This window comes from Hippocampus bargibanti, linkage group LG07, assembly GCF_051943395.1.
Source record: "Hippocampus bargibanti isolate YZ-2025 linkage group LG07, ASM5194339v1, whole genome shotgun sequence".
Taxonomy (NCBI): Eukaryota; Metazoa; Chordata; class Actinopteri; order Syngnathiformes; family Syngnathidae; genus Hippocampus; species Hippocampus bargibanti.
In genome coordinates, this window is record NC_142740.1 from 3,977,501 (window position 1) to 4,002,589 (window position 25,089).

The 25,089-nt window shown below is 36.6% G+C and overlaps 1 protein-coding gene across 2 annotated transcripts in view; it reads left to right on the forward strand.

Annotated features, from left to right (window-relative positions):
* sned1 (sushi, nidogen and EGF-like domains 1) overlaps nucleotides 1-22,876 on the forward strand; it is a 54,611-nt gene extending 31,735 nt beyond the window's left edge. Inside the window, exons 15-31 of one of the 2 annotated variants that reach the window (XM_089001335.1) lie at nucleotides 2,689-2,862; nucleotides 4,100-4,213; nucleotides 5,383-5,496; nucleotides 5,613-5,726; nucleotides 5,840-5,956; nucleotides 6,992-7,285; nucleotides 7,362-7,551; nucleotides 8,586-8,698; nucleotides 11,012-11,293; nucleotides 12,637-12,739; nucleotides 14,244-14,326; nucleotides 16,876-16,977; nucleotides 17,976-18,092; nucleotides 19,727-19,814; nucleotides 20,968-21,047; nucleotides 21,136-21,169; nucleotides 22,521-22,876. In XM_089001335.1, coding sequence (XP_088857461.1) covers nucleotides 2,689-2,862; nucleotides 4,100-4,213; nucleotides 5,383-5,496; nucleotides 5,613-5,726; nucleotides 5,840-5,956; nucleotides 6,992-7,285; nucleotides 7,362-7,551; nucleotides 8,586-8,698; nucleotides 11,012-11,293; nucleotides 12,637-12,739; nucleotides 14,244-14,326; nucleotides 16,876-16,977; nucleotides 17,976-18,092; nucleotides 19,727-19,814; nucleotides 20,968-21,047; nucleotides 21,136-21,167 — 2,117 coding nt within the window. In that variant the 3' untranslated portion in view covers nucleotides 21,168-21,169; nucleotides 22,521-22,876. The remainder of the gene's footprint in view (nucleotides 1-2,688; nucleotides 2,863-4,099; nucleotides 4,214-5,382; nucleotides 5,497-5,612; nucleotides 5,727-5,839; nucleotides 5,957-6,991; nucleotides 7,286-7,361; nucleotides 7,552-8,585; nucleotides 8,699-11,011; nucleotides 11,294-12,636; nucleotides 12,740-14,243; nucleotides 14,327-16,875; nucleotides 16,978-17,975; nucleotides 18,093-19,726; nucleotides 19,815-20,967; nucleotides 21,048-21,135; nucleotides 21,170-22,520) is intronic. The other variant, XM_089001334.1, reaches the window with a different exon arrangement.
* Nucleotides 22,877-25,089: the final 2,213 nt, after the last annotated feature.

The window sequence follows — 25,089 nt, forward strand, 5'->3', positions numbered from 1 at the left end:
TACAGTACAGTACAGTACAGTATATAAAAAACCCATATAAAAACCCACCTATTTAAAATCGCATTTTCTGTGTTGCTCTTTCTCTTGTTTCTATTTATAACTATATTTTATTTATTGCATTCTATTTGTGATTTTATTTAATTTATTATAGTACCTATGCTTGCCTGGGACTGTAAAGTATCCTTGAGAGCTTTGAAAGGCGCTTAAAATTTATTATTATAATAATAGGAATGTATTTTTTTTTTAAATAATTTTGTAAAAATACATACATTAAAAAATACATTATTGTATTGTAATTAGAATCTCAATCAGAAAGACTTTAATATTATTTAATTATTGTTAATAAGTATAATTTAATTTCATAATTATTTATTTAATATTTGTATTTATTTAATTTATAATAATTATTATTTAATATTATTACTATTTTGTTTTAAAAAACACCCATCATTCTTTCCCCCCCTAAAAAAATAAACTATTTAATATTTTTTGAAAAAAAAAAAAAACAGATTAATCATTTTAACTTTTTAAAATTTCATACCACTAAAATGATTCTCCAAAAATGTGACAAATATACCCTAAACCAGGGGTGTCAAAGTCATTTTTTTGCCGCGGGCCACATTGTAGTTATGGTTTCCTCTCGAGGGCCGTTATGAATTTGGGGAACCCATTAGAATGTTTAAATCCCTTCAAATATTACATATAGAGCACACAGCAAATTAATGAATAACTCGTTTTCAAATCTGAAATCAAGAATAATGACTTTTATTGTGGTTGACATCCAAAAATATGAAATTTCGGCTCAGATTTTAGCAATCATCATGGAATTTAACAAGTTTGATTTGCTTTCGCGGGCCGAAAAAAAATGATGTGGCGGGCCGGATTTGGCCCGCGGGCCTTGACTTTGACACCTGTGCCCTAAACTCTCTGTTGTTTCTATTTGTGATTGTATTTTATTTATCATAGTGTCCTTGAGAGCTTTGAAAGGCGCTTAAAATGTAATGTAATGTATTATTATTATTATTATTATTATTATTATTATTATTATTATTATTATTATTATTATTATTATTATTATTTAAACGTTTCATTGTTTTTCATGCTCAATTATGACTTAACTCATGGAAAGTGACCCTTGACCCCAAATAGAATAGGTACAATATTCTGGTACTATTTCAACTTTTAATGGAATGGCGCTCCGATAATCCCGACTGCGTCCGTGTGACGCTAATCTTAGCGTGGTTGCTGCCCAGTAGCGCCACGAGCCCAAATATAAGTGAGGAAAAGCTATTTCAAGTCAAAGCCCAGGCAGGATACATGAGCATTGACGACAAGCTCAGTTTAGCCTCAATGTGCCCCTGTTGCCAGTACCGGTGACCCACTTCACTTGCTATATTTTTTGTTTCATTCAGAGCGTTCATTTCATCTTGAAATTAATGCGTTGAAAAGCGCATACATTAAATGTATTATTATTTATATTATAATAATAAAGCTTCGTCAGCGAACAAAAATAACTTTCTTTTTGATATTTCATTTTTTTATGTCTTTCGAAATATTAGTACATTCTTAAAAAGTCAGAATTTGCTCATTTTTACTAATCTTGAAGTCTTGTTTCAGTTCTCATAATAATAATAATAATTTTGATGATAATAATAATAATTAATTGTGATGATAATAATACTCAATTTTGATTATAAATACGAATAAATAATGTTGATATTTCACTTTTTGGTCTTCCAAAATATGACAAAAATTTTAAAAAGTCAAACTTTGCTGATTTTTACTAATCTTGAAATCTTGTTCCAGTTCTCAAAATAATAATAATAATAATGATGATAATAACAATAATAATAATAATAATAATAATAATAATAATAATAATAATAATAATTAATTTTGATGAAAATAACAATTAATTTTGATGATAATAATAATAATAATAATAATTAATTTATGTGATAATAAGAATTAATTTTGATGATAAATACTAATACATAATTTTGATATCTCACTTTTTGGTCTTCCAAAATATGACAAAAAAATTAAAAAGTCAAACTTTGATGATTTTTACTAATCTTGAAATCTTGTTTCAGTTCTCAAAAAAAAAAAAAAATAAATAATAATAATAATAATAATAATAATAATAATAATAATAATTTTATTATTATTTTTGTTGTTATTATTTTATTTATAACATTTATTTTTCTTGGTATTTATTATTATCACATTATTATTATTATTATTATTATTATTATTATTATTATTATTATCATTTTGAGGGCTGAAACATTATTATTAACATTATTTATCGTTCAAATATCCCAGTGGACATCGTTGTTATGTAACATTTTATGTCCACTGGTCTGTGTTCCTGATGGGATTGAGCCCCATGAATTCTCCCTAGCGACAAATGACAAGTCAACGTGAACCAGGAAGTAGCCTTGAAACAGATTTTTTTTTTCTTTCTCTTTTTTAATATTTGGAATTATTTTTTTCTGTATTAGTTTCTTAAACTATATATTGTTATTCCTACATCCACCCCACAAAAACCTTTTTTTGTATTTATTTCTATATCATCAAAGAATGGCTTTAGTGGATTTTGACTTTATTCCTGAAACCATTCATTTTATTCTTGCTAACATGCTAACATGCTAACAAACAGCATACATACAATTGTTGATATTTCAGAGGTGGGTTGCGGGCCACCGCTGCAGGTTGATCACGCCGATGTTCAGTTTTCATCCACCTTGCCGGGAGCGGTGGCCATTTATTTGTGCCGGGCCGGATATGTTGCGGTGCCCAGAGCCACGCAAAGTGTCTGCGGAGTCCAGGGCGACTGGAGTCAGCCCCCCGTCTGTGAGGGTACGTCACAACGACACGCAATTAGGCTAAAATGTGCCATCGGACAATTGATCAGTGTACTAGTGCGGTGATACCTTGACTTACAAACTTAATTGGTTCCCAGACAGAGTGTGTAATGCGAAAAGTGTGTATCCCAAAAATTAATTTCCCATAGGAAACCATTAAAATGAGAATAATCCGTTCCCAGGTCCCCATAAAACATAATTTTCTACTTTTAAATTTCTAAGCCTTAAAACTACACACACACAAAATATACCTTATTTTATGTATAATAAATATGCTATGGTATTATAATTAAATAAATAAACTGTACTGTATAATAAAGTGCTTTTATTTTACCTTTGTGATGGTCGTTGATGGCTTGATGGAATGGAGTGGCCGGTTTCATCGGCATTAAACGCTTGATTAGGAATGTAGCCTTCTTCTTTCACCATCTTGAGAAATGATCCCTTGCAGATGCTTTCTCTGCGATAATTTTACCTAGTTCCTCATCAATTGTGTTCTGTTTAGCTGGGTTGACGGCTTTTTGCATCAAGTGTACAGATGGCTTGTGCGGGTTGTTTGTGGAGCCTGATTGATGGGATATTTTAACCTTGCAGTCTACACTCTGCTTTGCTTTTGAACTATCAAAGTTGAAACAAGTCCAAATTTCACAGTTTTCTCTCCATTTTATCACCCTCTCTCTGTCTCTGTCTCTTTAATGTTTAACCCCCCCTCCCCCCCACTCACTGCTGCGTTCTTGACCAATCACGTGGCTTTAACCGAAGACTGGGGGCGGGGAATAGAGGACAAAAAAAAGTTGGGTGCCATTTTCTTGTTAGGAGAATGGGCTCGTTTGCCAACGACACATCACTCATTTGGGCGCTCCGTGTGTATCCCGAAAAATAGTTTGTATGTCAAGGTAGAATTTTCATAAATGTAACGTTCGTAAAGCGAAAAGTTCGTAAGCCAAGGGGTTCGTAAACCGAGGTATCAATGTACACTTACGTTTTCAGAGTGGGAGATGCTATCCTACATTATATGCATAAAAATGACATTCAACCTTAAATTTACAGTCTATAATTTGAGGAGTTTCATTTTAACACCAGTATTGCTTTGTTGCTATCTTATGGCGTCAATCTTTTGCCTTTTTAGTATGGTATCATTTTTATTTAGCAGGATAACAAAACTTTGAAAGAAACACTCAATTTGACTTTTTATACACAATTGATGCTAGTTGTTTATATCTTTGATTCAGAACTCAACGAATGCTCATCTGAGCCATGCGTCAATGGCGGGACATGTCACAACCACGGCGAGTTTTATGTGTGCGACTGTGAGCAAGGCTATAGCGGGAAACAGTGTCAGACAGGTAAGGGTTTCCATTTTTCATTTTAACTCATTCACTGCCAGACGATGTGCAAAAAATGTCTGCACTCCAGTGCCAGGGTTTTTGTCATTTTCACTCAAATTGCAGAACCCATAGAATATTGACTTTTAGGACGACATAAACATTCAATGCAGCGTAAGAAATCTTACACTGTCTTTTTTCTTCATAAAAAAATAGTTAATTTCTAAATTATATGGGTCTGGAGTTATATGAGCTTGAAATGAGGGCGGCTGTCCAAAATACAATACAATACATACATATTTATATAGCGCTTTAACAACAGCTGAAGTTGTAGCGAATCGCTAACATGGACAAAAGGAAAACGCTGAAAACTTCGCCAGAGGTCTGACTAGTGCTTTATCTGGACCCCGCAAGAAAAACCAAAACGTGAACAAATTTGGGAATGGCGCTCTGTCATATTTTCACTTCCTGAATAAATTTGGGAATGGCAGTGAAGGAAATAGCACCACATCTTTATTTATGTATTTACTTATTTATGTAGTTGTTTATTTATTTATTTATTTATTTATTTATTTATTCAATTGTGTATTTATTTATCATTATTTATTTGTTTATTTAATTTTTATTAAATACATTCGGGAATGGCAGTGAATGAGTTACTGTCACAAGAATTCTTCAATACTTTATTGTTATTATTATTATTATTATTATTATTATTATTATTATTATTATTATTATTATATAATACATATATTTATTTATTTTCATTTATTTTTACAAAACCATGCATTTTTTATCGGGAAGTTATCCGACAGTAATTAAGCATTCACTTAACCCGGAAATAACTTAAATCGATAGAAAGCTAGCTAGCTAGCTAGCCAATCGATAGCCAACAGATACCAAGCTAGATAGCCAGCCACCTAGATAGTGAATAGCTAGCTAGCTAGATTGTTAGCTAGCTAGCCATATTTAGCCAGCCAGACAGGGCTAATAGATAGCAAATAGCTAGCAAATAATAATAATAATAATAATAATAATAATAATAATAATAATAATAATAATAATAGCACCACGTCTTTATTTATTTACTTATTTACTCATTTATTTAATTGTTTATTTTATTTATTTATTCATTACTTATAATAATAATAATAATAATAATTATTATTATTATTATTATTCAACGCAAGACATCAACGAGTGCCTATCGGAGCCTTGTAAGAACGGAGGAACCTGCGAGAACCAGCCCGGGTCCTACTTATGTCACTGCCCAGCAGGCCTCAAAGGGCGCCATTGTCAAACAGGTACACCTAAAAAAAAAAAACAACATAATCTTAACCTTTTTTTTTGCTCACGTTGATGTTATTGTTTGTTAGAAAACAAGTGATATTTTTTTGTGTGTATGTGTGCGCACGCATAGAGCAGGACAGCTGCGAGTCCAACCCATGTCTAAACGGCGCCGTATGTCGTGCCTACAAGAGGATATATATGTGCACGTGCAAAGATGGCTTCTTCGGCGACCGATGCCAGATGTGTAAGTGCCCTTTCTTCCTTCCTTTTTCCTCTTTTTCTTCTTCTTCCTCAAGTTCAGCCAGTTCACAATTGAGAACAGCGTGGTGGCAAATGTTGGACTTTGTCGCCCCCCAGTGGAAGATCCCTGTGTACTGCACCCTTGCGGCAACAGGGGCGAGTGCAGAAGCGACAGGAGAGGAAACTACAACTGCGTGTGCAAAGCCGGACATACTGGGAAAGATTGTGAGAAAGGTCTGGTATCTATATTTGATTTGATTTCTAAGTGCCTTTCAAAACTCTCAAGGTCACTTTACAGTCACAGGATAAAGTTTTTCTGTGGGTGAGCAGCGGCAGCCACACGCGCCAGCCGGAATTAACTCAAACAGAAAGATAGAAAGCTAGCTAGCTAATAGACAGGTAATGCATAGCGAGCTAGATAGCTATTTAACAGGTTTCATCATGTTGTTTTAGCTAGCTTAGCTAGCTACCGAGAAATTGTGATACTTTCTTAGCATACCTGCGAAGAACTCCATTATTCTCTTAATTCGTAACTAACAAATGAAATAGCCTACCAACTTGGCTAGCTACCTAGCTTCTCAACTATTTAGATACCTAGCTACTGCCTACATATGTAGTGACCAAATTAGCCAGATAGCTAGCTAGCTAGCTCGAACCTGTGATACCTTGTTAGCGTACCTGCAATAGGTACTGAGAAGAACTTAATTACTCTCTTAATTACTAACTACCAAATGAAATACCCTACCAACTTGGCTAGCTACTTCGCTCCTTAACTACTTACTTAGCTACTGCTGACATATGTAGTGACGAAATTAGCAAGCTAGCTACCTAGAACCTGTGATACCTTGTTAGCGTACCTGCAATAGGTACTGAGAAGAACTTAATAACGAATTACCAAATGAAATACCCGATTAACTTGGTTAGCTACCTCGCTCCTTAACTACTTAGATACTTGGACTGTTGGTAACTTAACCTCTTGTGCTGTTCGGTCGTGTGCTTCCGCCGAAGATCACTCCGCCAGCCGTGGTGGGTGTGTATTATGAAAATAGTGCTTATTATAAGGTTTAATTGTCATAAATTTGACGTTTGTAAGACAAAAAGTTTGTAAGTTGAGGTGTTTGTAAGTTGAGGTCTCACTGTATTAGGTTAGCAAAATGCTTAGCAACCTTGCTAGCTACCAATCTAATGTCAAAAAGCTATGTTGGCGTTCCAGTGTATATTTTAGTGGCAACCCACACCCGGTCATCCTATTCTACCGACTGTTCCCAGATCTGCTGCCCCCTTCTGGCCTCCACGTGCAGCGTGTGGAGGAGAACGAGATGGAGTTGCGTTGGGACCAGCCGGAGGCATCTTCTGCGAGTTGGCTGAGCGGCTTCGTGGTGACGTACGCGCCACATGGCCGCGGAGGCGCTCGCAAAGTCGACTTTCTGGACCGGCAGAACCGGCGGCATGTTCTTCGAAGCCTGGTTCCTGGCCTGCTCTACAACATCTCAACGTACTCCATCAAGCGCAATGCTAACAACGACCACGTTAGCAGACCAGCCACCGCTCTCATACGTACCAGTCAGTGACACACGCGCTGACTTCCTCCTTTTGTTTGTATTCATGCTAACGACTTCTGTTCCTGTTCAAAACGAAGGACCTCGGCGGGTGGAGCATCTGAAGGTCTTGAACGTTTCATCATCTGAGGTGTGGTTGAGCTGGAACCTCAATATCAAAACCACTCGCCACGCGCCTGTCAGCAGGATTAGAGTCACGCTAACGGCCGAGGATGGCGGTCTAGCGCACACGACCCTGCTCAACGCCACCTCCACTGAACACGCTTTCGGGTGAGACAACCAAGTTTACCTGGTCCACCTAGCAACCCTCTTACATTGCTGCCTACTTGCTGACAGTCCTTGCTAGCTTTCTCCCGAGCTAGCTAGCTAGCTAACCACCTACCTACTTTTCAAATACAGTGATAGCTTGGCTTACGAACTTAATTCGTTCCCAGACAGAGTGTAAGGTAAAAAGTGTGTATCCCAAAATTAATTTCTCATAGGAAACCATTAAAATGAGAATAATCCGTTCCCAGGTCCACATAAAACATAATTTGCTACTTTCTAATTTTCTAAACTACACAAAATATACCTTCTTTTATGTATAATAAATGTGCTATAGTATCATAATTAAAGAAATAAACTGTACTGTATAATAAAGTCATTTTATTTACCTTTGTGATGGCCGTTGATGGCTTGATGCATAAAGTATCTCAAGGAGCCCTGGGTTGTACATCTTGGAAGTTGTGATATTGCAACAGCAACAGATGCAAGCAGACACCCTAGAAACATCATTACTAGCAGGATCCCTTGCTTCTCTTTTAATTTCAAATTGAACTGATGGCTACTACGGGTTATTTGTATGTAGCCTGATTGATGGGAATTAACCTTGCAGTCTACACTCTGCCTTTGAGCTATCAAAGTTGAAACGAGCCCAAATTTCACTGTTTTCTATCCATATTGTCACTCTCTCTGTGTCATCTGCCTGTCTCTTTAATGTTAAAACCACCTCCCCGCACTGCTGCGTTCTTGACCAATCACGTGGCTTTAACCGAAGACTGGGGGCGGGGAATAGAGGACCAAAACAAGTCGCCTGCCATTTTCTTTGAGGAGAACGAGCTCGTTCGCGAACGACAAATCACTCATTGTGGCAGCTCCGTGTGTATCCCAAAAAATAGTTTGTATGCCAAGGTATCACTGTCCTAAGCTAACTAGTTAGCTCACTAGCTACCTATTGCCAATCAAAATGGAATTTTCCTACCACCAGAGGAAGCCATTTCACAACTCTCCATGTTGTAATGTCACTTTTATTGTGATGTTTTCAGTTCTCTACTTCCTGCTCACAAGTACACAGTGGACGTGTTGACCCAATGTGGACTCAGACCGGATGAGTTTCCCTCGACAAGCCATTCGGCGGGACCCTTACACTTTTGGACCAGTAGGCTGCTTGTTTTTTGTTTATTTTTGAAAGTCAGCTAGCTTAATGCTAACGTGTAAGGTGATGGAAGGCCATAGGAATTTTATGTACATTAGCGCAGATTTTAGCGTAATTATAAATCTTATGAACTGAAATTGCATGTTTGAAGGCTGTAAAAACTGCTTGAAAATGTCTGCAGCGGTATGCGGTGGGGTGTTTACAAAAGACATTTCTCAAGAAGGAATAGCAGCATTTTGTATCCTTGGGCACTGTTATTTTTCTCATTTTTTAAAAAAAAGTTCCATTTCCCCTTCTTTTTACTTATTCAATATTATTGTTGTTCTAGAACACAGGTGTCAAAGTCAAGGCCCGCGGGCCAAATCCGGCCCGCCACATCATTTTTTTCGGCCCGCGAAAGCAAATTAAACTTGTTAAATTCCATGATGATTGCTAAAATCTGAGCCAAAATGTCATATTTTTGGATGTCAACCACAATAAAAGTCATTATTCTTGACTTCAGATTTGAAAACTAGTTATTCATTAATTTGCTGTGTGCTCTATATGTAATATTGGAAGGGATTTAAACATTCTAATGGCGTCCCCAAATTCATAACGGCCCTCGAGAGGAAACCATAACTACAATGTGGCCCGCGGCAAAAAAATGACTTTGACACCCCTGGTTTAGGGTATATTTGTCACATTTTTGGAGAATCATTTTAGTGGTATGAAATTTTAAAAAGTTAAACTGATTAATCTGTTTTTTTTTTTTTTTTTTTTTTTTTTTTAGGGGGGGGAAAGAATGATGGGTGTTTTTTTTAAAACAAAATAGTAATAATATTAAATAATAATTATTATAAATTAAATAAATATAAATATTAAATAAATAATTATGAAATTAAATTATACTTATTAACAATAATTAAATAATATTAAAGTCTTTCTGATTGAGATTCTAATATTATATAATAGAATAATATACGTGTATAATTTTTCATGATTATCTCATTTTCTCACATAAAGGTAGTATTTTTCTCAAGATGGAAAGGTTTCTTCAGCTGTCATCTGTACTTCTTTGAAGGTGTCAGACGTTTTGCTCCTCATCCGAAAAGCTTCGTCAGCAAACTAAAATCTCTGGGAGACATATCAAACCTCTGAAGATGGAGGACACCGATTCACTGTGGCGACCCCTGAAAGGAAAAGCCAAAAGGAAAAGGAGAAGATATAGGGCTAGAGCTAACAGCAACATTTTTGTTAGCTTACGAAGCTTTTTGGATGAGAAGCGAAACGTCCGACACTTTCAAAGAAGTACAGATGACGGCTGAAGAAACCTTTTCATCGATGGACCACTCCTGTACGACTGAGAGCTTACACAGACGTATTTTTCTCCCAAAAAAATAAAAATTTGTTGTTTTAAGATACTTTTTTTCAAGAATATGACCATATTTTTCAAGTGTAAAGTTTGTGGAGTATTATGCAAAGTCAAAAAGGAACAGTTTTTTAAAATTTCTAATTTAAGAATGTTACATGTCTGCATAAGCTCTCAGTCGTACAGGAGTGGTCCATCGATGAGAAGGATTCTTCAGCCGTCATCTGTACTTCTTTGAAGGTGTCGGACGTTTCGCTTCTTATCAAAGAGGCTTCATCAGCGAACTCAAATCTTTTTGCTGGTAGTTTTGGCCCTACTATCTAGACGTGGAGTTGCCGGACTCTGCTATGATTGGTCCCTGCTCTCAGGTTGGGGGGAGCAGAGGACTACTCCCCGAGGCTGCACTGATTACTTCTATTGTCTTGACTGATTGTACGGTCTACGACTGGCCTGATTGCCCCATTTGATCTGGTATCACCTCATCAGCATAACTAAGCCTATGTTGCCAAAGAAATCAGTTGTAGGAACGATCCATATTGAACCTCACTCCACCATGGCGATTTAGTGAAGGGTTTTGCTGTTTTTTGAAAATAGCTTCTTTTACTCCCCTTTCAAACCATCTATTTTCTTTCGCTAAGATTTTAACCTCATAGTCGTGAAATTATTGGTCGCTAGCTTTTAGGTGCTTACGTACTGCAGATTGAGGCCCACTAGATTATCCCTGCGATTTTAGTTTGCTGACGAAGCCTCTTAGATAAGAAGCGAAACACCTTCAAATAAGTACAGATGACGGCTGAAGAAGCTTTCTCATCGACAGTAGTGTTACATGTTGTGTTTCTTCAAGAATCAATAATAGTTAGATCAAGAATGTGATTTTTTTTTTCAATATGAAGCATTTTAATTGTGAAAAAGTTTCCCCTCTAAAAAATATATTTTTTAAAAAAAATCACTTTGCCCTTTCCCTACAGAACCCTTTCCTCCCCAGAACCTGTCGCTAGCCCACGTCACCGCCAACTCAGCCTCCATCACCTGGAGCCACCACCCAGGGGGGTTCGTATCCGACGGCTTTGTAGTAAACGTAACGCGAGGGCTGACCACCAGGAGCCGCTATCTACCCGATGGCTTGATGGGCTCGTATACTCTACGAGAGCTGACGCCAGCTCAGCTTTACAGACTCGCACTGACTTCTGTCAAGAAGACGGGACAGGAGCAGATCCATAGCATGCCTCGGTATCTGGACTTTATCACATGTGAGTACCTCAAGTCAATCTTTTTTTTTTTTTTGTGTGTGTGGAGGGGCTTTTAGTCGCTGGAGTTTCTTTCACGCTTTTTCTCGTAAATGCTAAGATTTTCAGCCCGACCAAGTTAGCAAGGTAGCCAGCTAGATAGCTAGCTAGATAGCTAAATTAGCTAGCCAATAAATAACTACAGTGAGACCTCAATTTACAAACACCTCAATTTACAAACTTTTTGTGTTACAAACGTCAAATTTATGACAATTAAACCTTATAATAAGCACTATTTTCATAATACACACCCACCACGGCTGGCGGAGTGATCTTCGGCGGAAGCACACGACCGAACAGCACCAGAGGTTAAGTTACCAACAGTCCTTATGGAAGGTGACTCTCCTTCCATAAGCCATCAACGACCATCAAAAAGGTCAATAAAACTTTATTTTACAGCACAGTTTATTTCTTTAATTACATTCGTCATGTAATGCGCCTCTCTTTCCAAACAGCAATTCCCTTGGACCTTCGACCTCCAACGCCATTCCATCAAGCCATAAATGACCATCACACTTGTACATAAAGTGACTTTATGATACAATGCAGTGTATTTCTTTCATTGCAATACAATAGCACATGTATTATACATAGAATAAGGTATGTTGCGTGTAGTTTTAAGGCTTATTTTGTTGAAAAGTATATTTTATGGAAACCCGGGAACGGATTATTCCCATTTTAATGGTTTCCTATGGGAATTTTTTTTTCGAGATACACACTTTTCGCCTTATACACTATGTCTGGGAACCAATTAAGTTCGTAAGTTGAGGTCTCACTGTAATAGATAGCCAGCTAGAGAGCGAGCCAGGTAGCTAATACAAGAAAGGAGCGTCAGCACAGAGCGCCGATGCGTATGTGGAAGTGTCGCAGCTTGGAATTGAAGCGGATTTACGTGGGGGCAGGAGATATGACACGGTCTGTTTTAGTTAATGGATGCTACAGTTTCTTTTCAACATTTAGCTTGTAGAATGTGACCAGGCTAATCGGAGTGCCACCTTATGCAATTTTTGTTGCAGTGTACGGATTTTCTGTATTTTTCTTTATTCTTTTTTTAGTAATCTGATTTTTTTTTTTGTCCAATACTTGCACATTCTTTTCCCTGATTTTCTTATTGTAAGTTTTATTTTGCGATTGGAGCAATTTTTATTCCGATTTTCCGATTTTTTTTTTTTTTCTTTTTTGCATGGTATTCAATTGAATGTCCGCAAAAAAAAAAAAAAAAAAAAGTCTGACACTCTTGATGTAATCTATTCATAACAAAAACATGACACCCGTTTGTGCTTATTTATTTTTATTTTGTGGCTAAGTGCCGATGGAGTCCAGGCCCAGAAGAAGAGAACGCCCGACCAAGGTGGGACGAAGGCCGTCTCAACCTCAGGACCCGGGCGGTGGTGGCGGAGCAGAAACGAGGTTGGAAATCAATCGATCAAAATGATTGAACCAAACGATTGATTGCGGGGTGGAATAAGATATATAAAAAGCTATCTAGCTGGCTATCTCGCTAGCTAGCTATTTGCTATCTATTTACTATCTAACTCCCTGGCCGGCTATCTAGCTAGCTAACTTGATCTATTTGAGTTATTCCCGGTTGAATGGGGTCACTGTTGCTGGCTACCTAGCTACCTATCTATTTGCTATATATTTGCTATCCGTTAGTGGTCTAATTAGCTAGCTAGCTATTAGTTATATATTAGTTAGCTAGCTAGCTAACTTGATCTCTTTGAGTTATTCCCGGTTGAACGGGGTCACTGTTGCTGGCTACCTAGCTAGCTATCTATTTGCTATATATTTGCTATCTGTTAGTGGTCTAATTAGCTAGCTAGCTATTAGTTATGTATTAGTTAGCTAGCTAGCTAACTTGATCTATTTGAGTTATTCCCGGTTGAACGGGGGTCACTGTTGCTGGCTACCTAGCTAGCTATCTATTTGCTATCTGTTAGTGGTCTAATTAGCTAGCTAGCTATTAGTTATCTATTAGCTAGCTAGCTAGCTAGCTAACTTGATCTATTTGAGTTATTCCCGGTTGAACGGGGTCACTGTTGCTGGCTACCTAGCTAGCTATCTATTTGCTATATATTTGCTATCTGTTAGTGGTCTAATTAGCTAGCTAGCTATTAGTTATGTATTAGTTAGCTAGCTAGCTAACTTGATCTATTTGAGTTATTCCCGGTTGAACGGGGGTCACTGTTGCTGGCTACCTAGCTAGCTATCTATTTGCTATCTGTTAGTGGTCTAATTAGCTAGCTAGCTATTAGTTATCTATTAGCTAGCTAGCTAGCTAGCTAACTTGATCTATTTGAGTTATTCCCGGTTGAACGGGGTCACTGTTGCTGGCTACCTAGCTAGCTATCTATTTGCTATATATTTGCTATCTGTTAGTGGTCTAATTAGCTAGCTAGCTATTAGTTATATATTAGTTAGCTAGCTAGCTAACTTGATCTATTTGAGTTATTCCCGGTTGAACGGGGGGTCACTGTTGCTGGCTACCTAGCTAGCTATCTATTTGCTATCTGTTAGTGGTCTAATTAGCTAGCTAGCTATTAGTTATCTATTAGCTAGCCAGCTAGCTAACTTGATCTATTTGAGTTATTCCCGGTTGAACGGGGTCACTGTTGCTGGCTACCTACCTAGCTATCTATTTGCTATCTGTTAGTGGTCTAATTAGCTAGCTAGCTATTAGTTATCTATTAGCTAGCCAGCTAGCTAACTTGATCTATTTGAGTTATTTCCGGTTGAGTGAATGCTAGCGCGTGTAGCTGTCGCTGCTCACCCACAGAAAAAAAAATCCTGTGACTGTTAAGTGACCTTGAGAGTTTTGAAAGGCACTTATAAATTAAATGTATTCTTATTATTATTATGTATTTTTTTTTTAAATCATGAATTGGACTAACATAGATGTTGTCTTTCTTTGCAGGTACACTGAAATGATTGACAGGAGGGGAAAGATCACAGCCAAGTTCACACACTTGCCAAGAAAAGCCATTCGACATCGGACAAGTAAGCTTAAATGACAACCGACACCTCAGTTGTGTCCATAATTTGGAAAATTACTTCAAATGTCTTCTACTAAGCGCATTTTACAAAGATTCCTCCGCATATAGCTATATTTTACCTTTTAAGACTCGCGCTGAATATTCAGGAAGTGTTGTTTTCGAGTTGATGACTATCCCCTACGTGACGTCACGGAGGGAACGCCCCTGACCGAGAAAGCGACACACAATGCATTTTGGGGACTTTGTTTGGTCTGAAAATATCGTGTTGATGGCGAAATTAGAAGGAAAAACATAAATAACACCAAGACTACCAATTGTGGGACACTACATTAGAGTACAGACGGCTCAAATTGATACGGAAGGACTTCTTTAATCGATTGCAAACATTTATGCTTTCCACTTCAGAACTATTTGAATCATATTCATAACTGTATGAGTAACAACAAAGCATCTTCTCCGAATCTGAGCCCATTGTTTTGATTCTGGAGCAAGGCAGTGTGTGACCAATAGTGATGTCACGAACAAGGGGGCGGGACTTTCTGAATCTGCCCAGTTCCGGGTTCAGTTTGTGGCAGTTTTGGGACACTTTAAGTCATTTTTATTGGTGTTTTGTATTTGACTAAAAATATCAGCCTGCATGTTTTGGGTATTTTCGATGCTATAAAACGTTTTTCTGATGTCGGTTAGGAAACAAAAAAATGGTGTCGGTTGTCCTTTAATCGCAACGAAATACGCTTTTTATGATCCGTTTTTTTTAACCCCCCCCCGAAAAAAAAAAACGTCTTGACTACTTCATTTTAGTTACTGTCAGACTAAACAAAAAAAAAAGCTCCACTTGTGCATATTCAAAACAACCGTTACATTTTTTTTTCTTCTTTACGTATTTTGTTATAATTTTGACCTTTTATGGTCGTCGCATCACAGTTGTCACCCCACCTCCACTCCGACTTTCTACATCTGCGTGTTTGTGTGACACTTGTTTACATTGAGGAGCCCCCCCCCCAAAAAAAAAAAAATCTCTATAAATCGTTCCATGTGTGCGTCGAGGTTCCGCAAAAAGGATCTCTTGTGTTGTTTTTGTTGTTTTTTGACATGCTAAAATCTGTTGTTATGTTTTGGTAATTGAATCATGCTGACGATGACATCATCAGCTCTCAAAAAGTCACAAGTGTGACTTCCTCAACCGATGTCACTGTAAAACTACTCAAATTATATTTACTTATTTACGGATTTTTTTTTTTTCAAGCAAATATAGTAAAAAAAAAATTATCCCCAGGAATAAAAAGTTTTATTTTTAGCATTTTTAGCATTTTTAGCATTTTTAGAAAAAGAAAAATAAACATATCACAGATTTTTTTTTTTTTACCAGAATGTAATAACATCATCTTACAAATGATTTCAATCAAAGATAATTAAATAAAATAAAAATACTTTTTTAGACATCTTATCCTTCCTTACTCATAATCAGTTTTATTTTATTATACTTATTTTCATGAGAAAAAAATACTATAGTGTGCTTTAAAAAAGATTATACTGTATTAGTGTTTATAATAATAATAATAATACTAATACTATGACTACTACTATTACTACTACTACTACTACTAATAATAATAATAATAATAATAATAATAATAATAATACATTACATTTTAAACACCTTTCAAAGCTCTCAAGGACACTTTACAGTCCCACACAAGCATAGGTACTATAATAACTAAAATACAATCACAAATAGAATACAATCAACAAAATACAGTTATAAATAGAAACAAGAGAAAGAGCTACACAGAAAATGTGATTTTAAATAGGTGGGTTTTGAGATGGGATTTGAAGGTGTTTATGCATTAAATAACACTATTGACACGTTGACATTTGCTAGCCAATTGTTGCCTCTTCCATTGTTTGTTAGCATGAAGGCTAATGCTAACTTAATGGTTAACTCATTCACTGCTAGACGATGTGCAAAAAATTGTCTAATAATACTAATACGTTTCATTTATAAGCGCCTTTCAAAACTCTCAAGGACACTTTACAGTCACAGGATATTTTCTTTGCGGGTGAGCAGCGGCAGCCACACGCGGTAGCACACACACGACTCCAGTGCCAGGGTTTTTGTTACTTTCACTGAAATTACAGGACCCAGAAAATATTGCGTTTTAGGACTGCAAAAATGTTCAATGCAACGTGAGAAACATTAGAATCTCTTCTTTCTTTAGAAAAAGAAGGGTTAATTCCTAAGTTATAAGTGTCTGGAGTTATCTGAGCTTGAAATGGGGGCGACTGTACAAAATACCATACATATTGATTTATGTAGCGCTTTAACAACAGCTGAAGCTGTAACAAAGCGCTAACATGGTATAGGCAAATGATGCCCCCCTGTGGAAGAGAAAAACACTGCCAGAGGTCTGACCAGCGCTTTATCGGCAATATGGTTTTACAACAAAATGCGCCATGATGGTCTTTGTTTTCTATCATTGACAGAAGTACAGTTGGCATTCAACAGCACCAAAATTTATTGTACATTGAGTTGAGTTGTCTTTTGTGTGATAGAACCCCAAACGCCGGTTCGATTGGAGAGGATGGAGGAGACCACAAATAAAATCAGCCTGGCACTGGAGATTCAGGAGCAGACCACATCCAAGGCAAAACTTGGTAGGTGTGGCGCAGTTGAACTGAATTTTTGTTCGAGTCCGGACAAAGATATATTTTGGGTAGTTTTAAGGCTTATTTAGTAGGAAATTATGTTTTATGGGGACCTGGAAACGGATTATTCTCATTTTAATGGTTTCCTATGGGAAATTAATGTTTGGATGGATGGATGGATTTGCCCTTGTTAGTCTCGCAGTGGAGAAAATTATATCTCACTGCAGCAAAGTGATGAAAGGAATGAAGGTAGAAAAACAAGTAAGCGTAAGAAACCTTAGACTCATCCGAGAAGCTTCGTCAGCGAACTAAAATTTTGTTGCTTTGCTGGCGAAGCTTCTTGGATGAGGAGCGAAACGTCCGACACCTTCAAAGAAGTACAGATGACGGCTAAAGAAACTTTTTCATAAATGGACCACTCCTGTACGACTGAGAGCTTACACAGATGAAACCTTAGACTCTCTTCTTTAATCAGAAAAAAAGAGTTAATTCCTAAGCTATATGGGTCTGGAGTTATCTGAGCTAGAAATGGGGGCGGCAGGCAAAAGGCAAATGCAAACTACATAAACATTCAATGCAGCATAAGAAACCTAACGCTCTCTTCTTTCATCAGAAAAAAATAGTTAATTCCTAAGCTATATGGGTCTGGAGTTATCTGAGCTAGAAATGGGGGCGGCAGGCAAAAGGCAAATGCAAACTACATAAACATTCAATGCAGCATAAGAAACCTAACGCTCTCTTCTTTCATCAGAAAAAAATAGTTAATTCCTAAGCTATATGGGTCTGGAGTTATCTGAGCTAGAAATGGGGGCGGCAGGCAAAAGGCAAATGCAAACTACATAAACATTCAATGCAGCATAAGAAACATAACGCTCTCTTCTTTCATCAGAAAAAAATAGTTAATTCCTAAGCTATATGGGTCTGGAGTTATCTGAGCTTGAAATGGGGGCGGCTGTACAAAAGAAAGAGTTAGATGTTTTTGTTCTGTTTTTTTTTTTTTTTTTCAGAGTCAACCCAAGACTGCGTCAGTGTGCCATGCCTCAATGGCGGCACATGCAGAAATGACGGCGACTTGCATGTCTGCGACTGCACCGCTGGATTCAAAGGCACACAGTGCGAATTGTGTATGTCGGCCTACACACACACACACACACACACACACACACACACACACACACACACACACACACATTCCTGTTTCAATGGTTTTGTGAGGTCTGGATAACTCCACATAAGGAGTGAGGACCACCGTTGCTGATAAGTACAGTAAAGTCTCGTTATATCAATATCGGATATATCGATAGTCCCGGTTATATCGATATTTTTTCGGACTCCCTTGAATATCGATATAACGAGACTTTACTGTATATAGAAGAACTAGTGTTACATTTGAAGACTAAATATCACCCCATTTCCCACTTCAACTTCTTTAAAAACAAAGAAAAAAAAGTGACTCCACAAGATTAAGATTCTTTCATCAGGAAAAAAAAAGAGTTAATTCTTAAATTATATCGGTCTCGAGTTATATGAGCTTGAAATGAGGGTGACTGTCCAAAATATAATACAATACATACATATTGGTTTATATAGGGCTTTAACACCAGGTAAAGCTGGAACAAAGTGCTCACATGGAAAAAAAATGGAAATGCTGCCCCCTTGTGGAATGGGGGAAAAAAAAAATAATTGCCAGAGGTCTGGCCAGCGCTTTATCGGCACCCAAGCATGAAAAAAGAAAACCCGAACAAATTCGGGAATGGCGCTCCACGTCATATTTTCTATTCCTGAATAAATTTGGGAATGGCAGTGAATGAGTTACTAACACAACAATTCTGCAAGGTTTTTTTTTCAATTAAAATTTGTAATCATCCAATATTTTTATTATTATTATTATTATTATTATTATTATTATTATTATTATTATTATTATTATTAGAAAAAGCCGAAAGGAAAAGAAGAAGAAGATTATTATTCATTTATTTGTAATCATCCATTATTATTATTATTATTATTATTATTTATTTTTTTTACAAAAAAATTACATTTTTATTAATAGGAAAATTATCCGACAAAAATTAAGTTGCTTTTTTCAAGTAAAATTAAATACCGATCTTTAGGTTTTTGGACATAAAGTAAAGAAATAGCACCACCTCTTTATTTCTGTATTTATTTATTTACTTATTTATTTATTTATTTATTTATGTATTTTTAAATATCAGAAATACATTGTAATTACGCAAGATGTAGGTCAGATAAAAAAAAATGTGAATCATAATCAACACAAATAAATTTCCGATTTATATACTTTTGTTACATTTTATTTCCTGCCAGCCCCTTACAAAACAAGAGTGAAGTCCTTTTTCACAACATATTTAAAAATAAAAAAAGTAATAATGTTACAAAGTTATAGTATTATTATTATTCTATTTTTTTTTTTTTGCGACAGTCCTATTTTGGGCCATTTAAGCACTACAGTTCAGCTCATCTGACCTTTAGCCTCTAGACAGGTCGAATATACATTTTTTTTCTTTTATTCTAGCAACACCATATCTGTGTCTTAACAAAAGACAGTAGCAGACGAGTCTTTGAAATAGTGATGCTAATTTCCTTTTCAGCAAGTAAACATTCGCTCATTTAGCACCTGGGTGTTAGCATAACAATATTTGGCTTGCCCAACATTCAGAGACATGTAAAAGTACCCCTCCCCCCCCCAATAAAAGAATTGCAAATTAACCAAATTGCAATGTTGTCCTTTGCCCAGCCTGCCAGCGAGTTCCTCGCCCGTGCACTCGTCTCTACTCGGAGACGACGAGCTTGCCCGTGTGGGAAGGCGACATCTGCCACTATGTGTAAGTCACCAAAATACACACACAAAAATATATATTTTTTAAAAACATCAACACAATGAATTCGTTTTCAATATTTATTTTACAGTGATACCTCGGTTTACGAACCCCTTGGCTTACGAACTTTTCCGTTTACGAACGTTACATTTATGAAAATTTTACCTTGGCATACGAACTATTTTTCGGGATACACACGGAGCTGCCTCAAAGAGTGATGTGTCGAACCCGTTCTCCTAACAAGAAAATGGCAGCCGACTGTTTTTGTCCTCTATTCCCCGCCCCCAGTCCAGTCTTCGGTTAAAGCCACGTGATTGGTCAAGAACGCAGAAGTGAGAGAGGATTAAACATTAAAGAGACAGGCAGACAACAGAGAGAGAGTGACAAAATGGATAGAAAACAGTGAAATTTGGACACGTTTCAACTTTGATAGTTCAAAAGCAGAGTTTAGACTGCAAGGTTAAAATATCCTATCAATCAGGCTCCACAAATAACCCACTCAAGCCATCTGTACACTTGATGCAAAATGACATCAACCCAGCTAAACAGAACACAATTGATGAAGAACTAGATAAAATTATCACAGAGAAAGCACCTCCAAGGGATCATTCCTCCAGATGGTGAAAGAAGAAGGCTACGTTCGTCATCAAGTGTTTAATGCTGATGAAAACGGCCACTCCATTCCATCAAGCCATCAACGACCATCACAAAGGTAAAAAAAACAACTTTATTATACAGTACAGTTTATTTCTTTAATTATAATACTGTAGGACATTTATTATACATAAAATAAGGTATATTTTGTGTAGTTTTAAGGCTTATTTAGTTGAAAAGTATATTTTATGGAAACCCGGGGATGGATTATTCCCATTTTAATGGTTTCCTATGGGAATTTTTTTTTTGAGATACACACTTTTTGCCTTACACACTCTGTCTGGGAACCAATTAAGTTCGTAAGTTGAGGTAGAAAATAAAGTAGAAAATTATGTTTTATGGGGAACTGGGAACGGATTATTCTCACTTTAATGGTTTCCCATAGGAAATTAATTTTTGGGATACACACTTTTCACCTTACACACTCATCTTACACACACCTTACACACAATTAAGTTCGTAAGACAAGGTATCACTGTGTTTATTTTTGTTTTTGTTCTTGCAGGTACAAAAAAACATATAAAGTGCAGCAGGATGTTTGCTACCAAGAAGTTTGTGAATCAACGCTTTTGAAGAAAAGTCAAGGTGAGTTCAAATCTGAGAACACAATGATCATAAAATACACGAAAACACAAATACTTCATTTCTTTTTTTTTATTATTATCTCCGACAGTAACTGTCAGAAGAACAAGTAGACAGCAGTGAAGGTTTGTCATTTTTTTTAACCAAAATTAATTACATCATCGTACGGATCACATAAACTAGTTGGAAAAAATATACATGGAGATGGCGAAATAGAAATGATCAAAATTTCAGAATTTGACAACATCATCTGTCTTTTTTATTACTATCTAAATCAGCTATCTATCCAGCTGGCAAGCTATCTATTAGCTGGCTAGCTGGCTGGCTATTATTATAATAATAATAATACATTTCATTTAATATACATAATAATAAATTTCATTTCTAAGCGCCTTTCAAAACTCTCAAGGTCACTTTATAGTTGCAGGATAAGTTTTGTCCTGTGGGTGAGCAGCGGCAGCCACACGCGCCAGCATTCACTCAACCCGGAAGTAACTCAAATACATAGAAAGCTAGCTCGCTAGCGAATAGATAGCTAATAGCTAGTGAATAGACAGCCAATAGCTAGCGAATAGATAGCCACTAGCTATGAAATAGATAGTAGCTAGCGAATAGATAGCCACTAGCTATGAAATAGATAGCTAATAGCTATCGAATAGAAAGTTAATAGCTAGCGAATAATAATAATCCATTTAATTTCTAAGCGCCTTTCAAAACTCTCACGGTCACTTTACAGTCACAGGATAAGTTTTCCTGTGGGTGAGCAGCGGCAGCCACACACGCCAGCATTCATTCAACTCGGCAGTAACTCAAATAGCTAGCTAGCTAGCTAGAGAATAGATAGCAATCTAGCTAGTGAATAGATAGCTAACAGCTAGCGAATAGATAGCCACTAGCTAGCAAAGAGATAGAGAATAGCTAGCAAAAAGATAGCTAATAGCTAGCGAATAGATAGATAATAGCTAGCGAATAGGTAGCTAATAGCTAGTGAATAATAATACCTTTTCAATCAAACTTTCCTTTGCACACACCTACACACATCGTCCCCATTAGCTATCTAGTAGCTAGCTAGCTAGTTAGCTGGCCATCTGATGGCTAGCTGGCTAGCGGGCTGGCTATCTGTTAGCTAACTAGTAGCTAGCTAGCTAGTTTTTTTATCTATTTGAGTTACTTGCGGGTTGAGTGAACGCTCGCGCATGTGGCTGCCACTGCTCACCCACAGAAAAACTGATCCAGTGACTGTAAAGTTTTGTTGCAGCTTTTGCTTTATTGAATAACACAAACGTTTGATTTTATTTTATTTTTTTTCTTCAAGAAGTTATCGGCCACCCGGGCTGAGACGTTTTAAAACGCCCGACGTAAAAGTTGTACGCACCGGGCTTCCGGGCAGACGTTATTTCAACCACTGTCATAAGTCAAATCTGTATTTGTACTTTGTGACATTTCTTAACTTGTGATGTTTTCTTTAAATCCTAGACTATTTGGAGAGCGGCGCAAAGACCCGTCACATTGGAAAAGGTCCATGTTTCAAAATGTACTTGAACTAAACCGGTTGCAAGATAAGATAAGGCTACGCTAGTGTTGTTGATTCTGTACACACTGTAAAATTTCAGACTCCAGAACGTCCGACAATCTCATTGCTAGTCGCAGGAATTCATCTCTTTGTCTCTCTGATGATGCCACAGTTTTTTTCTTTGTAAAATATCTTGATTTTTATTATTATTATTATTGTTGTTATTATTATTAGCAGGAATTGCTGCTCGGTATTCTGTAAATAGTGTTCATAGGCCAATTTTGTAGGTGAATATTTTAATAATAAAAATGTGAAAATATCCTGTGGTTTTGTGGCTTTTTTTCATATGGTAATAACTTTATTTAATTAGCTTTACAAACACAACTAGAATGTACAGTGAGACCTCAACTTACGAACTTAATTGGTTCCCAGACAGAGTGGGTAAGGCGAAAAGTGTGTATCTCGAAAAAAAAAATCCCATAGGAAACCATTAAAATGGGAATAATCCGTTCCCGGGTTTCCATTAAATATACTTTTCAACTAAATAAGCCTTAAAACTACACACAACATACCTTATTCTATGTATAATAAATGTGCTATTGTATTGTAATGAAAGAAATACACTGCATTGTATCATAAAGTCACTTTATTTACATTTGTGATGATCATTTATGGCTTGATGGAATGGCGTTGGAGGTCGGAGGTCAAAGGGAATTGCTGTTTGGAAAGAGAGGCGTATTACATGAGGACTGTAATGAAAGAAATAAACTGTGCTGTAAAATAAAGTTTTATTTACCTTTTTGATGGTCGTTGTTGGCTTATGGAAGGAGAATCATCTTCCATAAGGACTGTTGGTGCTGTTCGGTCGTGTGCTTCCGCCGAAGATCACTCCGCCAGCCGTGGTGGGTGTGTATTATGAAAATAGTGCTTATTATAAGGTTTAATTTTCATAAATTTGACGTTTGTAAGATAAGGTGTTTGTAAGTTGAGGTCTCACTGTACTTTAAAAAAATGACAAAAAAACAATATTTATGCTCATGTGTCGTACTAAATATAAACAAATGAAGTTGGATTAAAATTGAATTACTGTACACCCCCAGTTATTACTTGATATTCAGAAAGCACAATTACATGTTTTGTCAGTGTAATTTTATAGTTCTGTGAAATCGTACACTTGACTGTTTTTCGTCAATGTTTTTTTTTTCATTCTGGGCTTGATTTTAATCAAATAAATCAATATTTTTTTCCCAAGTGAAAACCATTTTGTGAGAAAGTTGTATTCATTTCGAAAGAAAACGCACATTTTTATAATACTTTTATTCATCCTAAAGGAAAAAAGGCACAATATCCTCAATGAATATTTACAACCAATTGTAAACAGACACTTGGATTGAATGAATGATGAATATTTGGAATGTGTGTTTACACCTGCATTTTCAACCACATATGAGATTGTTTTAACAGTTTAGTGAAAATGTGGCACTGAAACTACAATTAATATTTTCAAATGTTCCGAATATACGTGGCTAGAAGCTATCAGCGATCGCTAACCATCACATTTACCACAACAGTAAAGGCAACAGTTAAAGAAAAAGTCACTTTTGGAGATCGGTCAGGAAAAACTCGCATTTACCTAAAAAATAGTGTTTTTTTCCCAGAAAACTGTTTTCCTAATCACAACGTAGTATTTTTCATGAAAAATAATTGTTGTTTTCCGACCTTTTTTGGGGATTTTACAAGAAAATGTTAATTTTACAAGAAAAGTACGATGCTTTTTAAAAATTTCGTTTTGACCACAGCACGTAAAGGCGGCATTTCGATTGCAATGTACCGCGGAAAAATCGGAATTTATGGTAGCAAATGATTTTTTTGGCCGTATACAGAAATTTTACTACCCGTTACACGATTATGCCCTAGGAATGATATTTAATGCTTATACTCGGCACGAAAACGGCGGTGATTTCATCTTTATTTGCCAATGTGGCGTCGTTACACAATACAATACAATACAATACATATTGATTTATATAACGCTTTAACAACAGCTGAATATGTAGCAAGGCGTTTAACATGGACAGCTATTATACACAGGAAATAAAGCAGTCACAAAGATAGTAGAAAGCACCAGGGAATTAAACCAAGACCTTCTTTTCCTTTGGGCTTTTCCCTTCAAGGGATCGCTACAGTGAATCAGTGTCCATCTTCAGAGGTTTGATTCGCATGTTTGTTTTGGCCAAGCTTTTACGTCTGATGCCCCCCACAAGCCTCTGTACTTATCCGGGCTTGGGACCGGCACAAGAGGACACTAGCTTGTGTCTCCCTTTCGCTACAGAACAAGCAACTCCGTAAACTTAATAAAGATGAAGATGCTCAGAAAAAGCTTCAGCACCTTATCTTCATTTCTTAGTTCAGAATTTTACACCGAACCAGCAAAAACGCATTTAAAAACAACAACCTCTTCACCGTCACAGTATACTTTTATTATGATGATCAAACCAAGATCAAGTCGGTTAATTTCGGTCAGTCTTCCTC